General features: G+C 41.5%; 2 protein-coding genes across 5 annotated transcripts in view; both read right to left on the reverse strand.

Moving 5' to 3' along the window:
• Positions 1-174: 174 nt before the first annotated feature.
• On the reverse strand, positions 175-7,714 carry dnajc18 (DnaJ (Hsp40) homolog, subfamily C, member 18). Its single transcript, XM_056411636.1, has 8 exons — positions 7,269-7,714; positions 6,177-6,348; positions 5,951-6,096; positions 4,392-4,598; positions 3,521-3,666; positions 3,088-3,197; positions 2,806-2,978; positions 175-1,659 (listed from the first exon to the last, which is right to left on the reverse strand). The coding sequence occupies exons 1-8, from the start codon at positions 7,393-7,395 to the stop codon at positions 1,535-1,537; spliced, it is 1,206 nt and encodes a 401-aa protein (XP_056267611.1). The 5' UTR covers positions 7,396-7,714; the 3' UTR covers positions 175-1,534.
• Positions 7,715-9,512: 1,798 nt separating this feature from the next.
• ppp3ca (protein phosphatase 3, catalytic subunit, alpha isozyme) overlaps positions 9,513-18,946 on the reverse strand; it is a 36,016-nt gene continuing 26,582 nt past the window's right edge. Inside the window, exons 7-14 of one of the 4 annotated variants that reach the window (XM_056411633.1) lie at positions 17,968-18,045; positions 17,789-17,883; positions 16,883-17,008; positions 16,690-16,770; positions 15,632-15,716; positions 15,448-15,545; positions 13,363-13,413; positions 9,513-11,448 (exon numbers count right to left, since the gene is read on the reverse strand). In XM_056411633.1, coding sequence (XP_056267608.1) covers positions 11,270-11,448; positions 13,363-13,413; positions 15,448-15,545; positions 15,632-15,716; positions 16,690-16,770; positions 16,883-17,008; positions 17,789-17,883; positions 17,968-18,045 — 793 coding nt within the window. In that variant the 3' untranslated portion in view covers positions 9,513-11,269. Of the gene's footprint in view, positions 11,449-13,362; positions 13,414-15,447; positions 15,546-15,631; positions 15,717-16,689; positions 16,771-16,882; positions 17,009-17,788; positions 18,046-18,946 lie in introns of all 4 variants that reach the window. The other 3 variants (XM_056411634.1, XM_056411631.1, XM_056411632.1) reach the window with 3 other exon arrangements.

The raw sequence follows: 18,946 nt of genomic DNA on the forward strand, positions 1-18,946 counted from the left end.
CAAGATATACGAGTAACCTGCGTCTTCCCATTTGCCCTCTTCAATCAAATGAAGCAGCACCAAACCAAAAATGAACAAATCAGACGGGCCAAAACACATTCCGATTAAATCTTTAATTTTCAGGTATATTTCGCTGAATTCTGCAGCGTTGCTCAGATGACCCCCCCCCCCCCCCCTCCCCCGACCGACACCAAAACCCCGAGTTTTGCGTAGAACAGTCAAAGGTTTTACACGTTCGGAGTTCCAGTGATGACCTGAATGCTCTCAATTAAGATTTACCGTGCCAGTAGTCATGACGATGTGGTTGCTGAGAAAAATAAATACGTAACTAATTGAAACACTCTCTCACTAGTAATGCATGCATGCAACGGTAACAATAGGGAACGCAGGATTGAACATCAACTTTAAAGAAAAGTGCTGGAGATGAACCTGAATATTGTGTGAGCGAAGGCAGTTTGTCAGACTTGGTGCACGGAAACAAACATCAGAGTCTGGACGGGGTTCCAATCCTAAAGAGTTAAAGTCGACGCCTTCACGACGTCGTACTCGTGCTGTTGGAGATGGGACGGGAACTAAATTATTCTTCTTTGCAAAAAACATCGGTATAAATAAAAAAAAATTAAAAAAGGTCCAGAATGTATAAAACATTCAGAAAACGGGCCGAATAGTATTCTAATCCGAAAATAAATAAATAATGGGAGCAACCGTATGGTTTCTCCTCTCCGCCAGGACATTGTGATCGGGCTCGGTCGTTCGTCTGCTTCAAAAACTTTGTTTTTGCAGCACGCAGCAGTCATTCATGACCCTTTAAACCTCGACGCCTGCAGCTAAAGTACCAAACGACTTCCTGAAGGGAAGCTTAATGACCGACGTAATAAAACCCCTCGGAGAGAGCAGCAGGAAGCTCTACGGAAAACATGTCGTCGAGATTTGTTAAATGTTCACTGTCATGCGCCTCCTATTGTTTTCGCCCCGGAGGACAAACCGCCTGATTAAATCTCATTCGTCAATGTTGTAATAATAAATTAAAGCTCCTCTGACGGACGCTTTCGGATTTGTCTAAAGACTACGATATTAGTCGCTTTATTTGAGTATTTCCTACAGGAAAGAAAAGATGAGCCTACAACAACGCCTACGATTTCAGCAAGGACACAAAAACATGAATGAAAAATAAATAAATACAGGTTAGCTACAAAACATGTTTAAGTGAACACACTACCGACTCCCCCCCCCCCCCCCTCCTTTATGTCACGCCATTTCTATAAGAAAGTTTAAAGGCTCCGAGACATCGTGCACACACTGCAACAGTGAGTTTCTTTCGCAACCATCGCGTTCTGCCATCGAGAGAGGAGAGGAGGCACATCGTCTCCAGTGGCGTCATCTCCGCGCTGTACCCCAAAGAGAGATTTTTTTTTTTTTTTTTACAAAGTGGCCAGATTGGATAAATTAACACATTTCTAATAAAAATGCATTGCTGTTAAAGTCTGTAAAGAAAACGTGTTCCTCTTGGAAAAAAACAACAAAAAAACGGTCCTCATTTGCCTCTCTGGCGGCCGACCAATCGGTGCAGCTTGTCACAGTTGTCCAGCCGTATTGACTCCGCCTTCTGCTTCAAGCGCTCGTCGCGGTACAGCTGGCCGAGGTTGGCCAAGTCGGATTCTGCAAAAAGGAGAAAGGAAAATAAACGTAAAAAAAAAAAAAAAAAGCTGCATCGTCATGGTTTAACAACAGGCTTTTTAAAAATAGTGCGACATTTTGGGGGGAAAATAGATTACGTTAGATTATATATTCCTTTATTAGTCCCACAGTGGAGACATTGCAGGATCACAGCAGCGGGTGCACATTAGAGCATTAATAAAAGATACAAACAAAACACAATAACAATACTAAATATACAGAGGAAACTAAATACACAAGAATGTTCAGGACAAATACACTCACTATCTGTTGGAGCTAATTATTTGATGTTCGTATTTTGTTATTTTATTGACAAATAGTATCATTTAATCATTCAGGTTGTTTTCTTCTTTAAGTTGGATATGTTGAAATATTAGAGTAGCTTTTTCTTATCATAGTTTTTAGTTTTATTTATTGTGGTTGTTGATATGTTTAGTCATTTGATTGTTCGCTAATTTATTGGGTAACACTGTGTACCTGCAGGTACAGGACCAGCATGCACCTGGGTAGGCCTATGTTGTTGTTTTTACCGGTGCATGAGAGGCAGCGCTAGGAGTTCCTTTGTTCTTTTGTTTGTTTGTTTAGTTAAATAAATGATCAGAAAGAAACGGAATCCTGAATGGACAACGCTTTCTTTTGTCTGTCTCAACCACAAACCCAGAGGCAACTTGATTTATTGGACAAACGGCCACTAAACTATCCGTCATGTCCGTTTGGTCAGTGTGAAGCAGTTAGCTTAGCTGAGCATAAAGACTGGAAATGAATGAAAACCTCTAAAAGAGCACATCCTGTTTGTTTGTTTTTAAAAGTCAGTACAAAAAACCCATCCATTTGCTATTCTATGGGGGGGATGTGTGTGTCGGAGTATTTCTGGAGGTAGGACTAGTTGCCAGGCAACCTGGCGGAGACTCAAAGTTACTGCTCCCAGCTGCTCGCTGTGGCCTCGCATAAAAAAAAAAAAACTACAGATACCAGAGAACCACCGATGCCCCGAACTACAACCAGAGAGCGATTAAAGGGACAGTGCTCAAGTCGTTCGCACCGCTCCGTTAATATTCACCAAATATCAATGCAATGATATAAAATCTTTTAAGTAAAATGAAGCTTTGTGTAAATCTGCTGGCTTACTTTGCTGCTTCTCCTTCCAGCAGCTGTTCTGCAGATGTTCGATGAAGTCGCTCTCGATCGTTTTCTCCAGCTCGTCCAGCGCCGCTCCGCGGTACTCCTTCTCAAAACTCGTGTCCACGTAGTACGGCGTGCCCATGTGCTGCGTCTCCCTGGACACCACCAGCCCGATGGCCCTGAAACGCCCCCCCCCCCAAAAATACACGATTGAAATGTTGGGGGGGGGGGGGGGGCGGGTTGCTCAAATGCGACCGTCGTTAACGTTAACGGGCGCCGCGGACTCACGGCTTATAGAAGAGACTGAAGGCCGGGTTAGTCGCCATCATCTGAGTAAACACTGATATGAGGATAAGCACCAGCACGGGGAGAAGCTGCAGCAGCGCTGTGAAGGTGTTCTGTGGGAAGATTACAAAAATATATATATATATAAAAATCTGCACGGATTATACGTATCGTAAGACTGCGCGTGGGCTGCACACCGGATTCATGCCAGAGCGGCAGAGCGTGGAAAACCGCGGTCATGGAGGAAAGTAAATTAATGACGGGGAGGATGAATCAGTCGGAGGAAACGCTCACTGGAAACGAGCAGAACACGGTAAAAAAAACGCGTCCGTGAAGCGTCGATTCTCCGGTTGCGTGTTAACGATTAGAAGACGGCCGTGTCGACGTGAGAAGGCGGCAGCGGAACGCCGCCATCGTCGTTCTGCGGGTCGCTGACCTCACTCTGGTTGTTCTGGTTGTTGTTGTCGTTGTCGTCGTCGTCGTCGTCCTCCACCACCTCGCGCCGCTCAAAAGCGCGTCGGCGGCGCGGCTGGTAGAACTGGGAGTAGGAGGCGCCCTGGTTGGTGTACACGTGGATGTTTCCTGTTGAGAGGAACACGCACACGCTTCTTGGACGGGGGGAATTCCAGAGCATACAGGATACAACCTTCAAACGACTCAAATGAATGGGAGACAATAGTTTAGATTAAAAGAATAAACATTTCTGTCTGTTCAGTTACGGTGCGTTCACTTGCAGCGCGGAAAATGTGCGAGTATGAAAGCGTACGGCGACTTATATTTAGGGCGTCATTCATTAAAAAGCATATTCATTATTTAAAACTCAGCGTTTATGAATAGAAAAAATGTCCATGACTTTTCGTAAACTTTGGGGGTATATATATAATATACAATATATCTATATAAAATATGTACCGTATATATAATATACTATATATATAAAATATTTATATATTGTATATTATTTATGAAATTTCCATGACTTTTCCAAAACTTTGGGGATGTATATATTATACAATATATATACATATAAAATATGTATATATAATATATATAAAGTATGTATATATAATATGTATATTTAATATAATATATATTTATAATAAATATATATAATGTATTATATATATATTATATAAATAAATATAATATATATAAATATGAAATGTATAAATTCTCAAATTTCCATGACTTTCCCAAAACTTTGGGGATTTCATTTTGTTCAAGGACTTTTCCAGGCCTCGAAATAACCATTTTAAAATTCCATGACTTTTCCAGGTTACGAACCCTGCGAGCCCCAAAACACCCACCTGTTGGAAATCTTCCTCCGAAGAAGATATTGAAGAGTTCCTCGGGGGAAATGTCGGCCTCAAAGTCCCTGTTGAAGCTTCGATAGTATCCATGGCGACTGTGGCTGGAGGGCTGGGGTGGGCTCGACGCTGCCGATTGATCTCCGTATTGATCGTACTGCTGCCTCTTCTCCGGGTTGCTCAGCACCGCGTACGCGTTGCCGATCGCTGTCGGGAGAGGAGGGAGAAACAATCGGCGGCGGCCATTGTTAAAGTGGGCAGACGACACACGCAGCTTAAAGATCATCATGGCCGAAAGTTTGAGGGAAAGCAAAATGTTGCTATGGATTCAGTTTGAGAGCAACGTTTATTTGTCGTCTCATTTTGGGCAAATTGGCACCCTTTCATTTATGAATGAGTTATTAACAGTTCCTATTTATTATATGTACTCACAACCATCACTGCGTTCCCTCGAAACTGAGGAACACTTAACATATAAAAAGGACATTTTTAAGTGTCTTTGAGTACCTTGAAAAGCACGATATAAATTTAATGCATTATTATTATTTTTAGGATTAATTCCACAATTTGTATGTATATTTCTATTTTTTTTGGCACGGACACCGGAGTTCCTCCTCCGTGTACGTCCCACTCCATTTCTGTGTGGTCAGATTTGACTCGAGTTAAGACTCAGGAGGATTATTTTTTTAAGCAAATTGCAATCGTCGGGCGAAATGTCTTTCAACGGATTTCTTCCCGAAAACGCCGATTGTCCCGGTGAATCGGCCAAATCAGCGAGCGGAACTACAGTCGCTATCTTTCCGTAGTTTTCTGAATATATCTGCGTGCAGCCGGCCTGTTCTCAGCCTCACGTCTCCCCCCCCCCCCTCCTCCAGTTTAACCCCCAGCCGTAAATAAATACAAACACAGCTCGAGAAAGAATTTCCTAACCCTAATTAAAACTAGAACGGTCACTCGGTAGAGCGCATACCTTCGCATATCACAAGATTGGGCATTGAATTATGAACATTTTGGCATTAGTTGCATGCCAATTGGATAGAAATTGACCGCACTACGGTAGAAAGAAAATTTTGACTTTTTCATGACCTTGAACTTTGACCCGATCGATCCCAAAATCTAATCAAATGGTCCCCGGATAATAACCAATCATCCCACCAAATTTCATGCCATTCGGTTTAATATTTTTTGAGTTATGCGAGTAACACGCATACAAATAAATAAATAAATACACGGCGATCAAAACATAACCTTCCGCATTTTCAATGCGAAGGTAAAAAGTGGTAAAATCGCCCGACGCCTCTGAAAGCCTCTGCCCTGCTGCAGCTCGTTTAATAAACACGACACGAGGAGAGCGCTGCTCTCGAACTCACCGTGACCTCTGACTCTGCTGAGAGGCGGTAAAGGAGAAGAAGAATTCCCCTTGTGGGATCAGGAGGGGCTCGAGTAGTGCTTCACGACATGGTTGAAATCAACCCCCCCCCCCAAAAAAAGAGGACGTAAAACAAAAGGACCATTAAAAGATATCGTCGCCGCGGAAACAAAGCGGTCGGCTCTCGTACCTTTGAAAGCGTCCGTGGCTGCGGGAGCAAAGTTCTTGTCGGGGTGAAACTTGAGGGCCAACTTCCTGTACGCCTTCTTCAAATCTTCGTCGCAGGCGTCTTTGGAAACGCCGAGGATTTCATAAAAGTCCTTGCAATTCTTTATCCTGCAATAAATAAAGACAGACGTTGTTGTGTCGGCACACAAGGTTAGTAAACGTCATTGCTGCGTCACGGAGAGGCTCACCTGAGGACGCCCTGCCGCTGCTCCTCGGTGAAGCTCTTCTTGTCTTCGGCCCCGACGTTTCCCGCGTCCTCGTTCCCGGCGTGCCCGTCTCGCCAGCCCGCCGGCGGCGGCACGTGGTCGGCTTGCGGAGCGGCGGTGCCGCCTCCGTTCCTCACGATGGCGTCGATCAGCACTGCAAACGAGGACAAGGAGTCGGAGGTCAACTCGGGCGGACGCTGACAACGCAGAAGGTGTTGGTATCCGTGAAAATCACAGAGAATTATCTGTACCGGCCAACAGGAAATTGATATGGTCTCCCATTAAAATACAGATGAATGACACATTTAAAAAAAAGAAGGATGAATTCAAGCCTCCAGAACAGCTTCAATGCTCCTTGACATTAAACAAAGAAACATCTGAAGCTCTGATGGAGGGATGGACTCCATTTCCCTACAACTTATTTGTTGTTATTTGGTCATTTTGAAGGTGGAGGCCGCTCCTAAAATGTCTCATTGTGGCTTTAAGAGTTGAAGCTGAAGGCCAAAGTATTTGATTCACATGCATTTCATATTCTCAACATGCAGTGATTCCTTACACGGTTTGTGGAGGCATTTAATACTAATAATAATGCATTATAAATAATAATAATAATGCATCTTTTCATATATACAGTAATGAATAGAGTGATATTAACTGTGCATTGCACATCAAAAGTGTGTCACTACATGCTCACACACTGCTGTAAAATGGACCCTGTGACATTTCACTGCCTCCTGCATGTTGTGTTCAGGGAGCTCCAGTTTAATATACGACTCTTTAAAAAAAATCACTGTTTATGTTCCCGCGAACCCGATTATTAGGCGAGAGACAGCAAAGTCAGAGTGAACTACAAGGGGAAAGGGAGCCCTTAAAGTAGCAGCCCACACAGACATTAAGTATTAAACCCAGACAGCTACACGTTTGTCTAAAAATAGCAACGCACGCGACATTAAATCTGCGAAATACATTTACAGTTCATACAAAAAACAAGGGGGGGCAAGCTGCCTCGTCGACCGACGTTAGCCTGTCAAGAGCTGCCATTGCAGAATGTGCGTCAGCTCTATATTCCTGTACCTCTGGCCCGGGTGCTGGGGTGAATGTTCTGGGCTTCGTACAGCAGCTGCAGCGCCCGGTCCGTCCGGCCCGACCGTAAACACAGCTTCGCCTTCTCGACCAGCCGGTCCGCCTCGTCTTTGTCCATTTTGTCAACGGGTGTCAACAGTCGCTGGTGCGGCTCTCGCGGTCTCTGCGGAGGTCTCGGTCCGGTCTGCGCAACGTGTGCGTCGGTATCATATGGCCCGAGCTAGCCCGGGCGTTAGCTTTGGTTTCAGATAGCTGCGGTTACCCGTTAACTTGTCGCCCAGAAGCAGCTTCGCGCTATCCGATTTGCGGACGACGGCGGTTGGTGTCGCGCTGCGAACGGGCCGGCGCCATTTAAAAAAATATTTTATTTCATTTTTTTGTTTTAAATGCCTGAAGGTCTGAACGATGGAGTGTTTTTACAGTCCGGCTTTTTTAGCGAGTGTTTAAGGGGGGGGGGGCACCCTGTTAAACTACACTGGACCTCCCGAGCTGCGATGGAGGAAAATACGTCACTTCCGGTGGAGGGAGCTGTGAAATTATCGAGATTTTTTTTTTTTTAAAGGCTCTTATGAGTCAAAACGGCATTTTTCGTCAGTTTTGTTTACAAGTTAGTTAATTAATTTTGTTTATACCATTATTTTTTCTGTCAATGATCTAATAATACCAAGAAACCCCCCAGTAGGTTGAGCAACATCAGCAGGTGTAGAGTGATGCTGCAGCGTTCAAGGTCTTTTCATTTAAAGGTATATCCCCGTGATGTGTGGTGCATTCACGTACCGATGAGGGAGGGCTAAATACAAAATGGTCGGAGTTTTTTGGGTTTGTTGTTATTTTTATCCATCAAGTGATGTATACATTGCTGCCTTTGACTGCAGTGGCAGAATGAGCAGATATTTTTAAATTAACCAATATAACTACATTTAACTAATATTATGGTAACATTACAGAAAATGACAAATAGTAAATATCTCTGTATCAATTAAGATGTTTAGGCACATCTAAATCATATTATTTTGTTTCCGATGTGATATAAGTTTTTGATAATCAACCTGAATATACAAGGTTGGCTACACTGGACACAAATAAGGTATCCAATTATTTTTTAGGGGATATCTGTCATGACAAAAGTGAGTTAGAAACTATGCAACACATTTTTTTGTTCATGCATATTTTATTCAAGAGTAAAAAAATGTGATTTGTCCCATAGGGCATGCTTACAATGTGTGTATCATTTAGGAAGTCAAATGCCAAAACATATTTCCATAGATAATAAAAAATGTTGCAAGTTAATATCCATTATATTTGTTTTGTTGAAATATGCATGTAAGACCATAACAAGAACCAGAAACAGAGGAAGGAAAAATAACCATAAGCTAGTTTGTAACAATAATAATATCAGCAGTAAATATAACCAGAGTACACTGTTTCCTGTTAAACGAAAGTGCGACACGTGATTTTCTTAAGTGTCCGAATCATTTACATCTGAAAACCATGCTATCATGCTTTGGCAGCCTGAAAGTTGCTTTTCACTGAGATTATATTCATTCACACTATTGAACATTTTTTTGTACATCAGTACAACCGGAAAATAAAAGTAAACACAAGGCATCACACCTTTTTCAGAAGGGCATCTCTGCATACAATAAATCAATATAAAATGAAAAGCAGTGGTAATAAATAACAGAATTTTTAAAAAAATGGACAAAAACAAACAAAGGAAGCCTATTTATAAAATGTATAAAACAAGACAAATAAAACTACAAATGTAATTCAAAAAAATAAATTAATTCAAGTTTTTCTAATTGAAACACAACGATCACAATTATAATCTCACGTAACAATTAGGAACTTAATTGCATGCATTGATGCATTCCGTACCATAGATGCTGTGTTAAAAATCACCTTCTTTCCGTCCTTAATTTGCATACCACTTTTATCATTAAATAGAAAGATGGAATATAAAGTAGAAAAAATATGAATGTATGAAAGGAAATTCGAGAAATTTATGTGACGGTAAGTGTCGGGTTTCACTCGTATCAAATTTCCCTAATAATTTGTTTTATTTTGAAAGAACGAGAATGTTTCCTGCTTTAATTTAGTTTATTTTCTTATCTTCTTCCGGTCATTTGGACTTAACTGCTGGATGTTCGATGTGGATCACAGTGTGGTTGCACTTTGTCACTCAAGTTTTTCTCAGGCCTCTTTCTCCACTGTAACATCAGATGAGATTAGAAAAAGATTGAAAAACAAGAATTTATATGCGATGTACACACATTGATGCAATATGGGCGGATTAATAAACGCAACCGCGCTCAGATTTAATGAAGGAGTGACCTCTGGCGGCTTTGAACTAATCCAAGATCAATTTCAGTGAGAAAAAAAATCACATTTATACCTCAAAATAAGCATTAATGAATTAAAACTCTGCTTTGGATACAATCTTCACATTTCTTTAAAAAAATTCTCGATGCATGCTTATTCAAAATGACACAGCGGTGTGTTTTGTTGCTAAATAATAAATATTTCAAATATATGCATTCACAAATTTGTAGAATTTCCCTGTGAAATAGTACTTTGTTTGGCTCGTAGAATTCCCAGCAGGGCAAATTGTGCAATAACTAAAAGGGCGATGATGTGTTCTTTTACTGGAGCGACAAGCAGGTGATACATAAGCAGGAAGTGTGTGTGTGTGTGTGCGACACAGCACGACACGTCCCAAAAAAGTTCAAAATGACTTCTTCTTTTTCCCCCTGTGTGGTCCAGAGACGTGTGTTAACGCCGCTTTGTTGCATCATAGCGAAGCAGAGGAGATGAGAGACAAGACTCCTTCAGGTGAAGGATGTTTCAAGTGTATATACTTTCCAGAAAAGTGTGTGAGATTATAGCTCGATTAAAAATGCCATGCTTTTCTTAAAACGGTTTAATTGAGAGGAAGAACTAATTCATTTAAGGATGATCCGGATGAAAATATATAAAAAAACGTTGCATCCTCATGCTCATTCTTTTTTTTGGTGCCGTTTTCAAACCTTCTGAATGAATCTTTAATATGTGATTAAAATAGTACCCACAATTTCACCCCAAAATATGCTCTTTTCACCCCCTCCCTTTTCTTTCCTCGTCCCCTCCGAGTTACTTCTGGCTAGGAGATGACTGATAGTGTGGGGAGGAGAGGAAAAGAGACCCCTGCAGGATGATAGCATCTTACCTCGAGGTAAATAAATAAATAATAAATAAAACGTCACCGGTAAGATTGCTCTGCAAGTTTTAAGAGGTTCGCATTTAGCTTTTTTTCTTCTTTTTCTTTCTTTCAAGTGGCGTGACTTTTTAATACAAAACCTGGGAGGGCAAACGAGATTATTTCCCCCCCTGCCCATGAAGTGAAATTGTGAGTGATATATATATATATATATATATATAGATATTAATATTCAAATATATATATATATTATATATATATATATAATAAACATTTTATAAAACAGTATAACATGGTTTGGTGTGCCATGGATACTGCAGTAATGCCCCCCCCCCCCCCCGTGGTGAAGAAGCAGACAGGTGTCAGCACTCAGAACAACGCAACGCCCGAACAGCCTGCGACCGGACCGACACACAGCAGGCGGCAACGACTCTCACGCACACACTTCAGTCAAGTTGCAGCCCTTCTAGGCCTCTCCACCTCCCTGACCTCCGCTGTGAACCCAAAGCTCCTCCCCCAGCTCCTCCCCCTTTCCTCCCCATCCCTGTGCGATGAAAAAAACAAAACATTTTTTTTCCCGCCCGCTTTTTTGTATTTTTTTGTTTGTTTAGTTTTTGCTGCAGATTATTTCCTCACGTTCCGTCTGCTGCGGTGGGGGGGGTGGGGGGGGGGGCGGGGGGGCCGTGGTTTTATTTCTATGTTCGTGAGGCCTTGAATTTTCACGATCTCGGGCAAAAGTCTTTGCTGCACGGCGCAAAACAGCTGCACGGGTGTTCTGAGGCTCGGAGACGGCGCATCACTGGACGTTGCTGTTGTCGTCCGTGCCGTTCGCCTCCGACATGTTCATCTTGCCCATGGAGTGACCCACGTGGTTCACCCCGTCCTTGCGGGGCGGCATGCGCTCGTTGATGCGGTCGAGGCCCTTGGCCTCGGCAAAGCTGGCGATCTTGTGCTGCGGGGAGAACCCACGGATGGCTGGAAAGAGAAGAGCACACACGTGAAGGCATCACGCTCACCTGGCCACGGGCACAGTGCCAGAATATTACCCGATATTAGATGTTCCTTTATTGGTCCCACAGTGGGGAGATTGCAGGATTACAGCAGCGGGTGCACATTGAACAGTAGTAAAGATTTAAGAGAGATACAAATAAAATATAATAATTTATAAAACTTTTTTAAATTGTAATTAATTAATTTTTATTTTTGGTTTTCAAAAGGATTATTTATAAAACAATTGTTGAGGGTTATAAATGTGATTGAAACGTATGTATATGGAAGATGTATTTACATATATATATATATTTCTTTATTATTTTTCTTTATTTTATATTAATTTTCAGATTAATTTGATTATAATAATTTAGGATAGGAATATATACGCATTTTTGCTTCTACCTTTACCTTTTCAGTCTTTCTGTTTTGTATATTATATAGAATAATATTGTATTGTATTGCAATGATTGACTGAATAAAATACACAACAAATACACAACAACAATAACAATATTAGATACACAGAATTGTATATCATGTCACATCGAGTTTTTTTAAACCCCTAAAATATAAATCTGGGTAACATACCACCTGTATCTGCCTTTCAGTTACATCAAAGAACCGGGGTTACGTTAATAACCCAACGACTCCTTGTGACGCTTGTTTTGATGCACAAACTATATTAAAAAGGCCAAAACGGAGTTGGAAAAGTCTTTAAAGTATTAAAATAAAACTTTTTTTGTTTTTGGTAGTCGTCATTAACAATACTTGTGCATTTATAAGCTGCTGCTCGCTGCCTACTTTCATACAGGAAGAGCAGATTAACATAAAAACTGCCCGTCCATCAACCGACATCCTGTGGTTTTACACATTATTTACCCCAGTATTCAGTTTCAATAGAAAATACATCAAATAAAGATGAAAGATGTCCACACAGTCCTGTGACTTGAAGCATTTTTATAATGTTTTCTTCTAAAATATCTTTAAAAAAATATGGGAGCAAAATTGCAGCCAACAAACTTCCTCTCATTGTGAAAAACAATAAATGATATGTAGGATATACTGTATACATGAACATATATATATATATACATATATATATATATGTGCGTTAGAGCTGGAAATTAGTGAGACATTATTATTTTATCCATATCCAGAGGACCTGAGGCTTCATGGTGCATATTCCATGTCTCTGGTCTGGAACATGTTTTTAGGAGCAGGTGGAGGCCGTTTACAAGCGAAAAACAAAGAGTTATTGTAGTTGTGCGTCTCTTAGCGGCACTTTGCGGTGTCGTCATATGTCATAAACCTGCCTTTAAAAAAGCGTTTCCTTTTTATTGAACCTTTCCTTCAATTTCCTTCTTCCAGTTTGTGTCGTATATTATATTCACAAGAGTATGTAACTGTGTAATGTTCCTTCTGGTCACATGACGTCTTTTCTTCCGCCCATCCTGGAGAGGGACCTTCCTCTGTTGCTCTCCTGAAGGGTTCTTCACTTTTTTCCCTTCCTTTCTGATCTGATGTGAGGTCAAAGGTCACGGATGTCTTAAAAATGTGTCATTTGTGATATTAGGCTGTATAAAATAAACTGAATTGAATTGAAAAGAGTGTTCCTAAGTATGCAGCGGTTAGTGTCATCTCCCGCCCCGTTACCTCGGCCAATCAGAACCTCATTAGCTCCGCCCCCTGCAGGTACCACTAAATCCTCAGGCGCACATTAGCAAAGACGACAGCCATCAGCATCAAAGTGTCGCCGTGAAATGTCCGAGGATGCTTAATGGAGGTTACTGTTGTGTGTGCATGACGTGTTAGTGGCGGGTCTGGTCTCTGCAGCACCCTGACAATGTGGGGAGGGGGTGTTGAAGATGGGGGGGGGGGGGGGGGGCAAATGTTTACCTTCTCTATCCTCATCGGTCGTCTCGATGGCTTCAATGGCTTCAATGGTGGCTGAGGGTGGAGGGGAGGAGGAGGAGGAGGAGGAGGAGCAGGTTACTCCCGATAAAGCCATGCAAATGTTTTTAAAAAACCGTCATAAATGCAGCCCCCGCAGCGGAGGGGAAGAGGCGCTCGGCGTGAGGCCGGATGAGAGATACATGTTCACTGGCAACGCAGCCAAACTCAGGAGAACGCCATGCTTTAATAATGCCGAGGGAGAATTAGTGTCAATCTTGGGTTAGGTCTGAAAAAAACAAAAGAAATATATAATTTGATCCACAGAGAGAGAGAGAGAGAGAGAGAGAGAGCGGAGGACAGATATATTAAGACAGACAGCGTAATATAATGAGGCGAGGCTGTAATGGACTTTAGGTAAGAAGGCATAAATTACTTGTTCTGGCGTTGCTCTAGATATTTAAGATTTCCCAAATGAGTCCAGTTTGAAGTTGGTGTAAAATAATTGCTTGCCGTCAGCCCACCAGCAGTGACACAGTAGTTATGAGGAAACCACACCGCCAGGACCGGGCCAGGCTGCGACCAATGAGCCGGCCTGAACCGGAACGACCCGAGGTCAAGGTCAAACGCGAACGCCCCGCCTCGCCGAGTATTTAGAGTCATCATCGCGCAGCAGGGGGCCAACAGTTATGGATTTATGGTTTTTGTGTGTGAAAAGTGAATGTTGTCGAGCAGGGGTGTCAAACTCGTGTGCACCGGGGGCCAAATCAGCATCATGGCCGCCCTCTTAAAGGGCCGGAAACACTTTATAAACTCCTCGAATATATTGTTAAATAACTGTCTTTGCATTTGTTTAGTTTATTTGAGTGTAGACATAGTGTACATAAGGAAACATCTCTAATATTTCAACATACATCCATTTAATCTTAAACCTTCAAAATAAAAGCACGGGATATTTTTCTTCAATTTCTTTGGCCGGATTCGCGTTGTAGAGATGGCTAAAGCTTGCTAGCTCTCTCACAGCTTTCTGCTAAACAAATATAACATCGAGACAGATATTTATCATATATTTCTTTGTAGACCGAGCTTATGAGTAAATAATAGATACGTGAGACTTGGATTTCCATGTCGCTCTGCGTCTGCTGGATGTCTAAATATGTAGGCTAACGCGTTAGCGTACTTAGCTTAGCCCCCTATGGGTAAGAAATGAGTTTGCATCAAGTTTATGGATCTTAAAGGGATGGATCTTATTGTATATAATATGGAAAAGCAGTTTTAGTTTAGTTTAGCTTTCTTCCATAGCTTACACGCGATTAGAGCTAAGAGGCTAACGCCGAAGCTTTCTAGCTGCTCTACATTTAGAGCTCCAGGTGCGTCACGAAACCAATTGGAAGACACACAGAATTTTAGTTTAGCATACACTACCGTTCAAACGTTTGGGATCACTTAGAAATGTCTTTATTGTTCAAAGAAAAGCACTGTTTTTTTCAATAAAGATAACATTAATCAAAAATACACACTATACATTGTTAATGTGGTAAATGACTATTCTAGGTGGAAACGTCTGGTTTCTAATGAAATATCTCCAGAGGTGTATAGAGGCCCATTTCCATCAACTATCACTCCAGTGTTCTAATGGTACATTGTGTTTGCTAATCGCCTTAGAATACTAATGTCTGATTAGAAAACCCTTGTGCAATTATGTTAGCACAGCTGAAAACAGTTATGCTGGTGATATAAGCTACACAACTGGCCTTCCTTTGAGCTTGAAGTTTGAAGAACAAAATTAATACTTCAAATATTAATCATTATTTCTAACCTTGTCAATGTCTTGACTATATTTTCTATTCATTTGATAAATAAAAGTGTGATTTTTCATGGAAGACACGAAATTGTCTGGGTGATCCCAAACTTTTGAACGGTAGTGTATATTGTTAAATAAGTGACTAAAAGGGTTTAGAGGGCAGACGGAAAGAGAGAAACAGAGAGAGGTAACACCGAGGACTGAGAATGGCGATGAAGAAATGTTCCAAAAATGAGATGGCGTGAAGAAGGAGGAGAGGAAAGACTTGTGCCGCTCCCTGCACTCACCACTCTGCAGCGTCTGCTTGCCTCCGGAGAGGACCCCGCTCGGCAGCATGCCAGTGGGCGTCAGGCCTTTGAGCGTCAACACATTCTCACTCTCCTCTCTGCAGGAAACACGAGAGGCAACGTCACTGAAGCCCCATCCAAACAACACACACACACACACATGTGGGAACTTCAAAGTCTATACCTGAGGACGGAAAACATTTTGGCCATTTTCCCGATCGCGCGGATCTTGTTCTTGATCACCTCCTTGCGAGCTGCAGCTGCATTGGCTGCAGAGGAACACACGAGACAGCCGGTCAGCGTGGCGTTCAGGGTCCTTTGACACATTCGATGTACGTTTCCTGATGCACGAGCTCCTCTGATGATAGTCACATTTATTATAAAACACACTGTTATTAGAGGCTATTGTAACGCATTCGATACGGTAATTATATGCCCACGTGACTCCGGACTGGAGGCAGTCAGACATCTTATTTATTGGCTTATTTCATGCAATAAACATAACAAAACGTTATTTTTAAATCTCCGATGAACTTTCGCTGCTGTTTTTGGTCTTATTTTACGAGGCGAGATCACGTGACAATTTACTGCATGTGTTGTAACACTAAGCCGGTGTAGGAAAAAAAGAAAGAAAGAAAGAAAGGCGATGACGTCATTAAAAGCAGATTAAAAGACGATAATTTTCGGCCTGTTTTTTTCTCTCGTGCCTGTTCGGGATCAAACTTTTAAAAAATTTGACGCAAGCCCAAAATCCAGCCCAAAATATGCCGATCTCCATACAGACCTCCGACTGTATGGAGTCTGAATGTAACCCAATGTAAAGTGTAAATGAGACATTAGCATGTGGTGTAAATAACCCAATGGAAGGTTTATTGCCTGTTTTGTATTTTCCTTATTGGTTTTGATGTTTGCCTTTTGAAATTGTATTGTATGAAGAATCTATAGAGATTTTAATCCACTTCCTCTCTCATAGCTAAATCAGACTTTTATTTTGAAAAGGTAAAAGGAATCGCAGTTTTGTTTTACTTTGAAATGCAAACTCGACGGCTACGGATCTCATCACAGACTGATGCGCATTTATACATTTAATTAAGTTTACTAAGTTTAATAAGTTTAGTTCATGAATTGTGACCCAAAGGAAAAAAATAAAGAAGTAATTTCCCCAGCAGTATGTTTCATAACACTTCATATACGGGGATCTGTTAAAGGTTAAAGCATTTCATTATCCACAAAGCCTCTTACCATCAAATATCTCCTCTTCCTCATTTATCATGAGCTCGTCATCGGAGCAGATGCTCAGCACGTTCACCAGCATTTCTGTGACTGGGGGGGGGGGGGAAAAGAGAGAGCCGAAGTTATGAGGCAAAGTTTATTAAAAACATATTTAATGTCCTGATTAAAAACATATTTAATGTCCAGTCTCCGGTCCCGATACCTTTCTCCCCGACGAAGGGCAGAGACCAGGTGAACACGTCCATGAAGTTGGGCAGCCAGTAGGGATGAGGGGAGCAGTTGAACTGTCGGATGTTCATCACGTTGTTCTCATATTTCAGAACTGCAGCTGTGGGGAGGAAGAAGAAGAAGAAGGAGGAGGAGGAGGAGAAGGAAAAGAAGGAAGAGAAGAAGGAGAAAAAGAGGAAGGAGAAGAAGAAGAAGAAGGAGGATGAGGAGAAGGAAAAGAAGAGAAGAAGGAGAAAAAGAGGAAGGAGAAGAAGACGTAGAAGAAGAAGAAGAAGAAGAAGGAGGATGAGGAGAAGGAAAAGAAGGAAGAGAAGAAGGAGAAAAAGAGGAAGGAGAAGAAGACGTAGAAGAAGAAGGAGGATAAGGAGAAGAAAGAGAAAGAGAAGAAAAAGAAGAGGAAGGAGAGTCCAAGGAAAAGGAAGGAGAAGAGGAAGACGGAGAAGAAGAAGAAGAAGGAGAAGAGAGACAGTAGAGTTAAATGTACTCATAGTCCTGTTAATATATATATATATATATATATATTGTCATTTGTTTACTTTCTCTGTTTTAGTTTCATCAGTATTATTATTATTATTATTTAGAGTTTCTTTTAATTACCCTACGTCCCGATACGATGATTAATCAATACACAATAAGAATAGATTTGTATCTCATTAAGTTTGGCGTAGTGAGGGAGTATGCGAGTGTGTGGTTGGGCGAGAGAGAGAGAGAGCGAGAGAGAGAGAGAGAGAGAGCGAGAGCGAGAGAGAGATAGAGAGAGAGAGAGAGAGAGCGAGAGAGAGAGCGAGGGAGAGAGACCTCAAGAACATGACCAGGATGCAAACGGAGCTGCAAACTGAATCAAAGATGAATATAACATTTAAAACCGAGCCGCTCTGACCTTTGTTGTTGTAGACGTCCAGGTAGTTGGGCGCTGAGAAGATGGTGATGAGGGACGGGAAGCCGGTGGTCTGACTTTTGCGGTACATCCGGTACCTTCGGAGGCGGAGACAGACAGACCGTGTGTTATTGTGTAAAGTGTGTATTGTTGTGCGTCTGTGTCCTGTGGGGACGACATACCCTGCATCTTGTGCTTCATGAGCTCGAATAATGGATAAGAGGTTGTTGCTCTGCAGGAACTCGCACACGGCCGGGTAACTGCAAGAGAGTCAATGGAAATGGGGTTGAGAGACGTTCCTGGAAAAAAATATATGCTTTTCATGGACTGTAAAATAAAAAATAAAAAAAAGTACAAATTAATTAAATTGAAGCACGCAGAATTTGACGGCGATTAAAACACAGTTTCTTCCTTTCATCCTGCCGGTTACTAATTTCACATCCAGTCTAACTCACCAAGAAAAATGAGCACCAGACGTATCGCTCATGAATGCATTAATGAAAGCTGAGGATGATGCAAGAGCGTGCAAACCTGTTGCCGACGGAGACAAACTACCCCCCCCCCCCCAAGCTGAAGGAAGGGAAGCCTGAGAGGTAGAGCTCACGACTATGACCATGTGATATTATTTCAGTTTTTCTTTTTTGATAAATGTGCAAACATTTCTACATTTCTGTATTTTTCCGTCCAGACGGGCTGCTGCGTGAACATTAATGAGAATTAAAATAAACTTTTTTGATTTTTAGCAAATGGCTGCAATGAAACAAAGAGTGAACGTGTTAAAGGGGTCTGAATACTTTCCGTACCCACTGCATGTCATATATCAAACATCGTTTCAAACCTCCAAAGTCAGAATGTTGTCTCCTTTTGAAAGGAATAATATTGTTTTCCACACTTTATTTCCGCTGCTGCTGCCCAAATTTCACAGCTTAATTCATCTTGTCACACATATGAGTGTAAATATGTAGACTGCTAATGTGAGTATTTTGTTTAAAATATATATTTCAATAGTTTTTTGCTTCTTCTTCTGATGATTTTGATGCGATTGATCGCTATTATTAGGTATTTTATTGTAATATTTTTTATTGGGACGTGTCTCTTGATATGGATTATTATGTGTCCAATGGCTGCGTTGCCGAAGTTACATCCTCGAGGTTTTTTTTG

The sequence above is a fragment of the Pseudoliparis swirei genome, chromosome 3 (genome assembly GCF_029220125.1).
Source record: "Pseudoliparis swirei isolate HS2019 ecotype Mariana Trench chromosome 3, NWPU_hadal_v1, whole genome shotgun sequence".
NCBI lineage: Eukaryota > Metazoa > Chordata > Actinopteri > Perciformes > Liparidae > Pseudoliparis > Pseudoliparis swirei.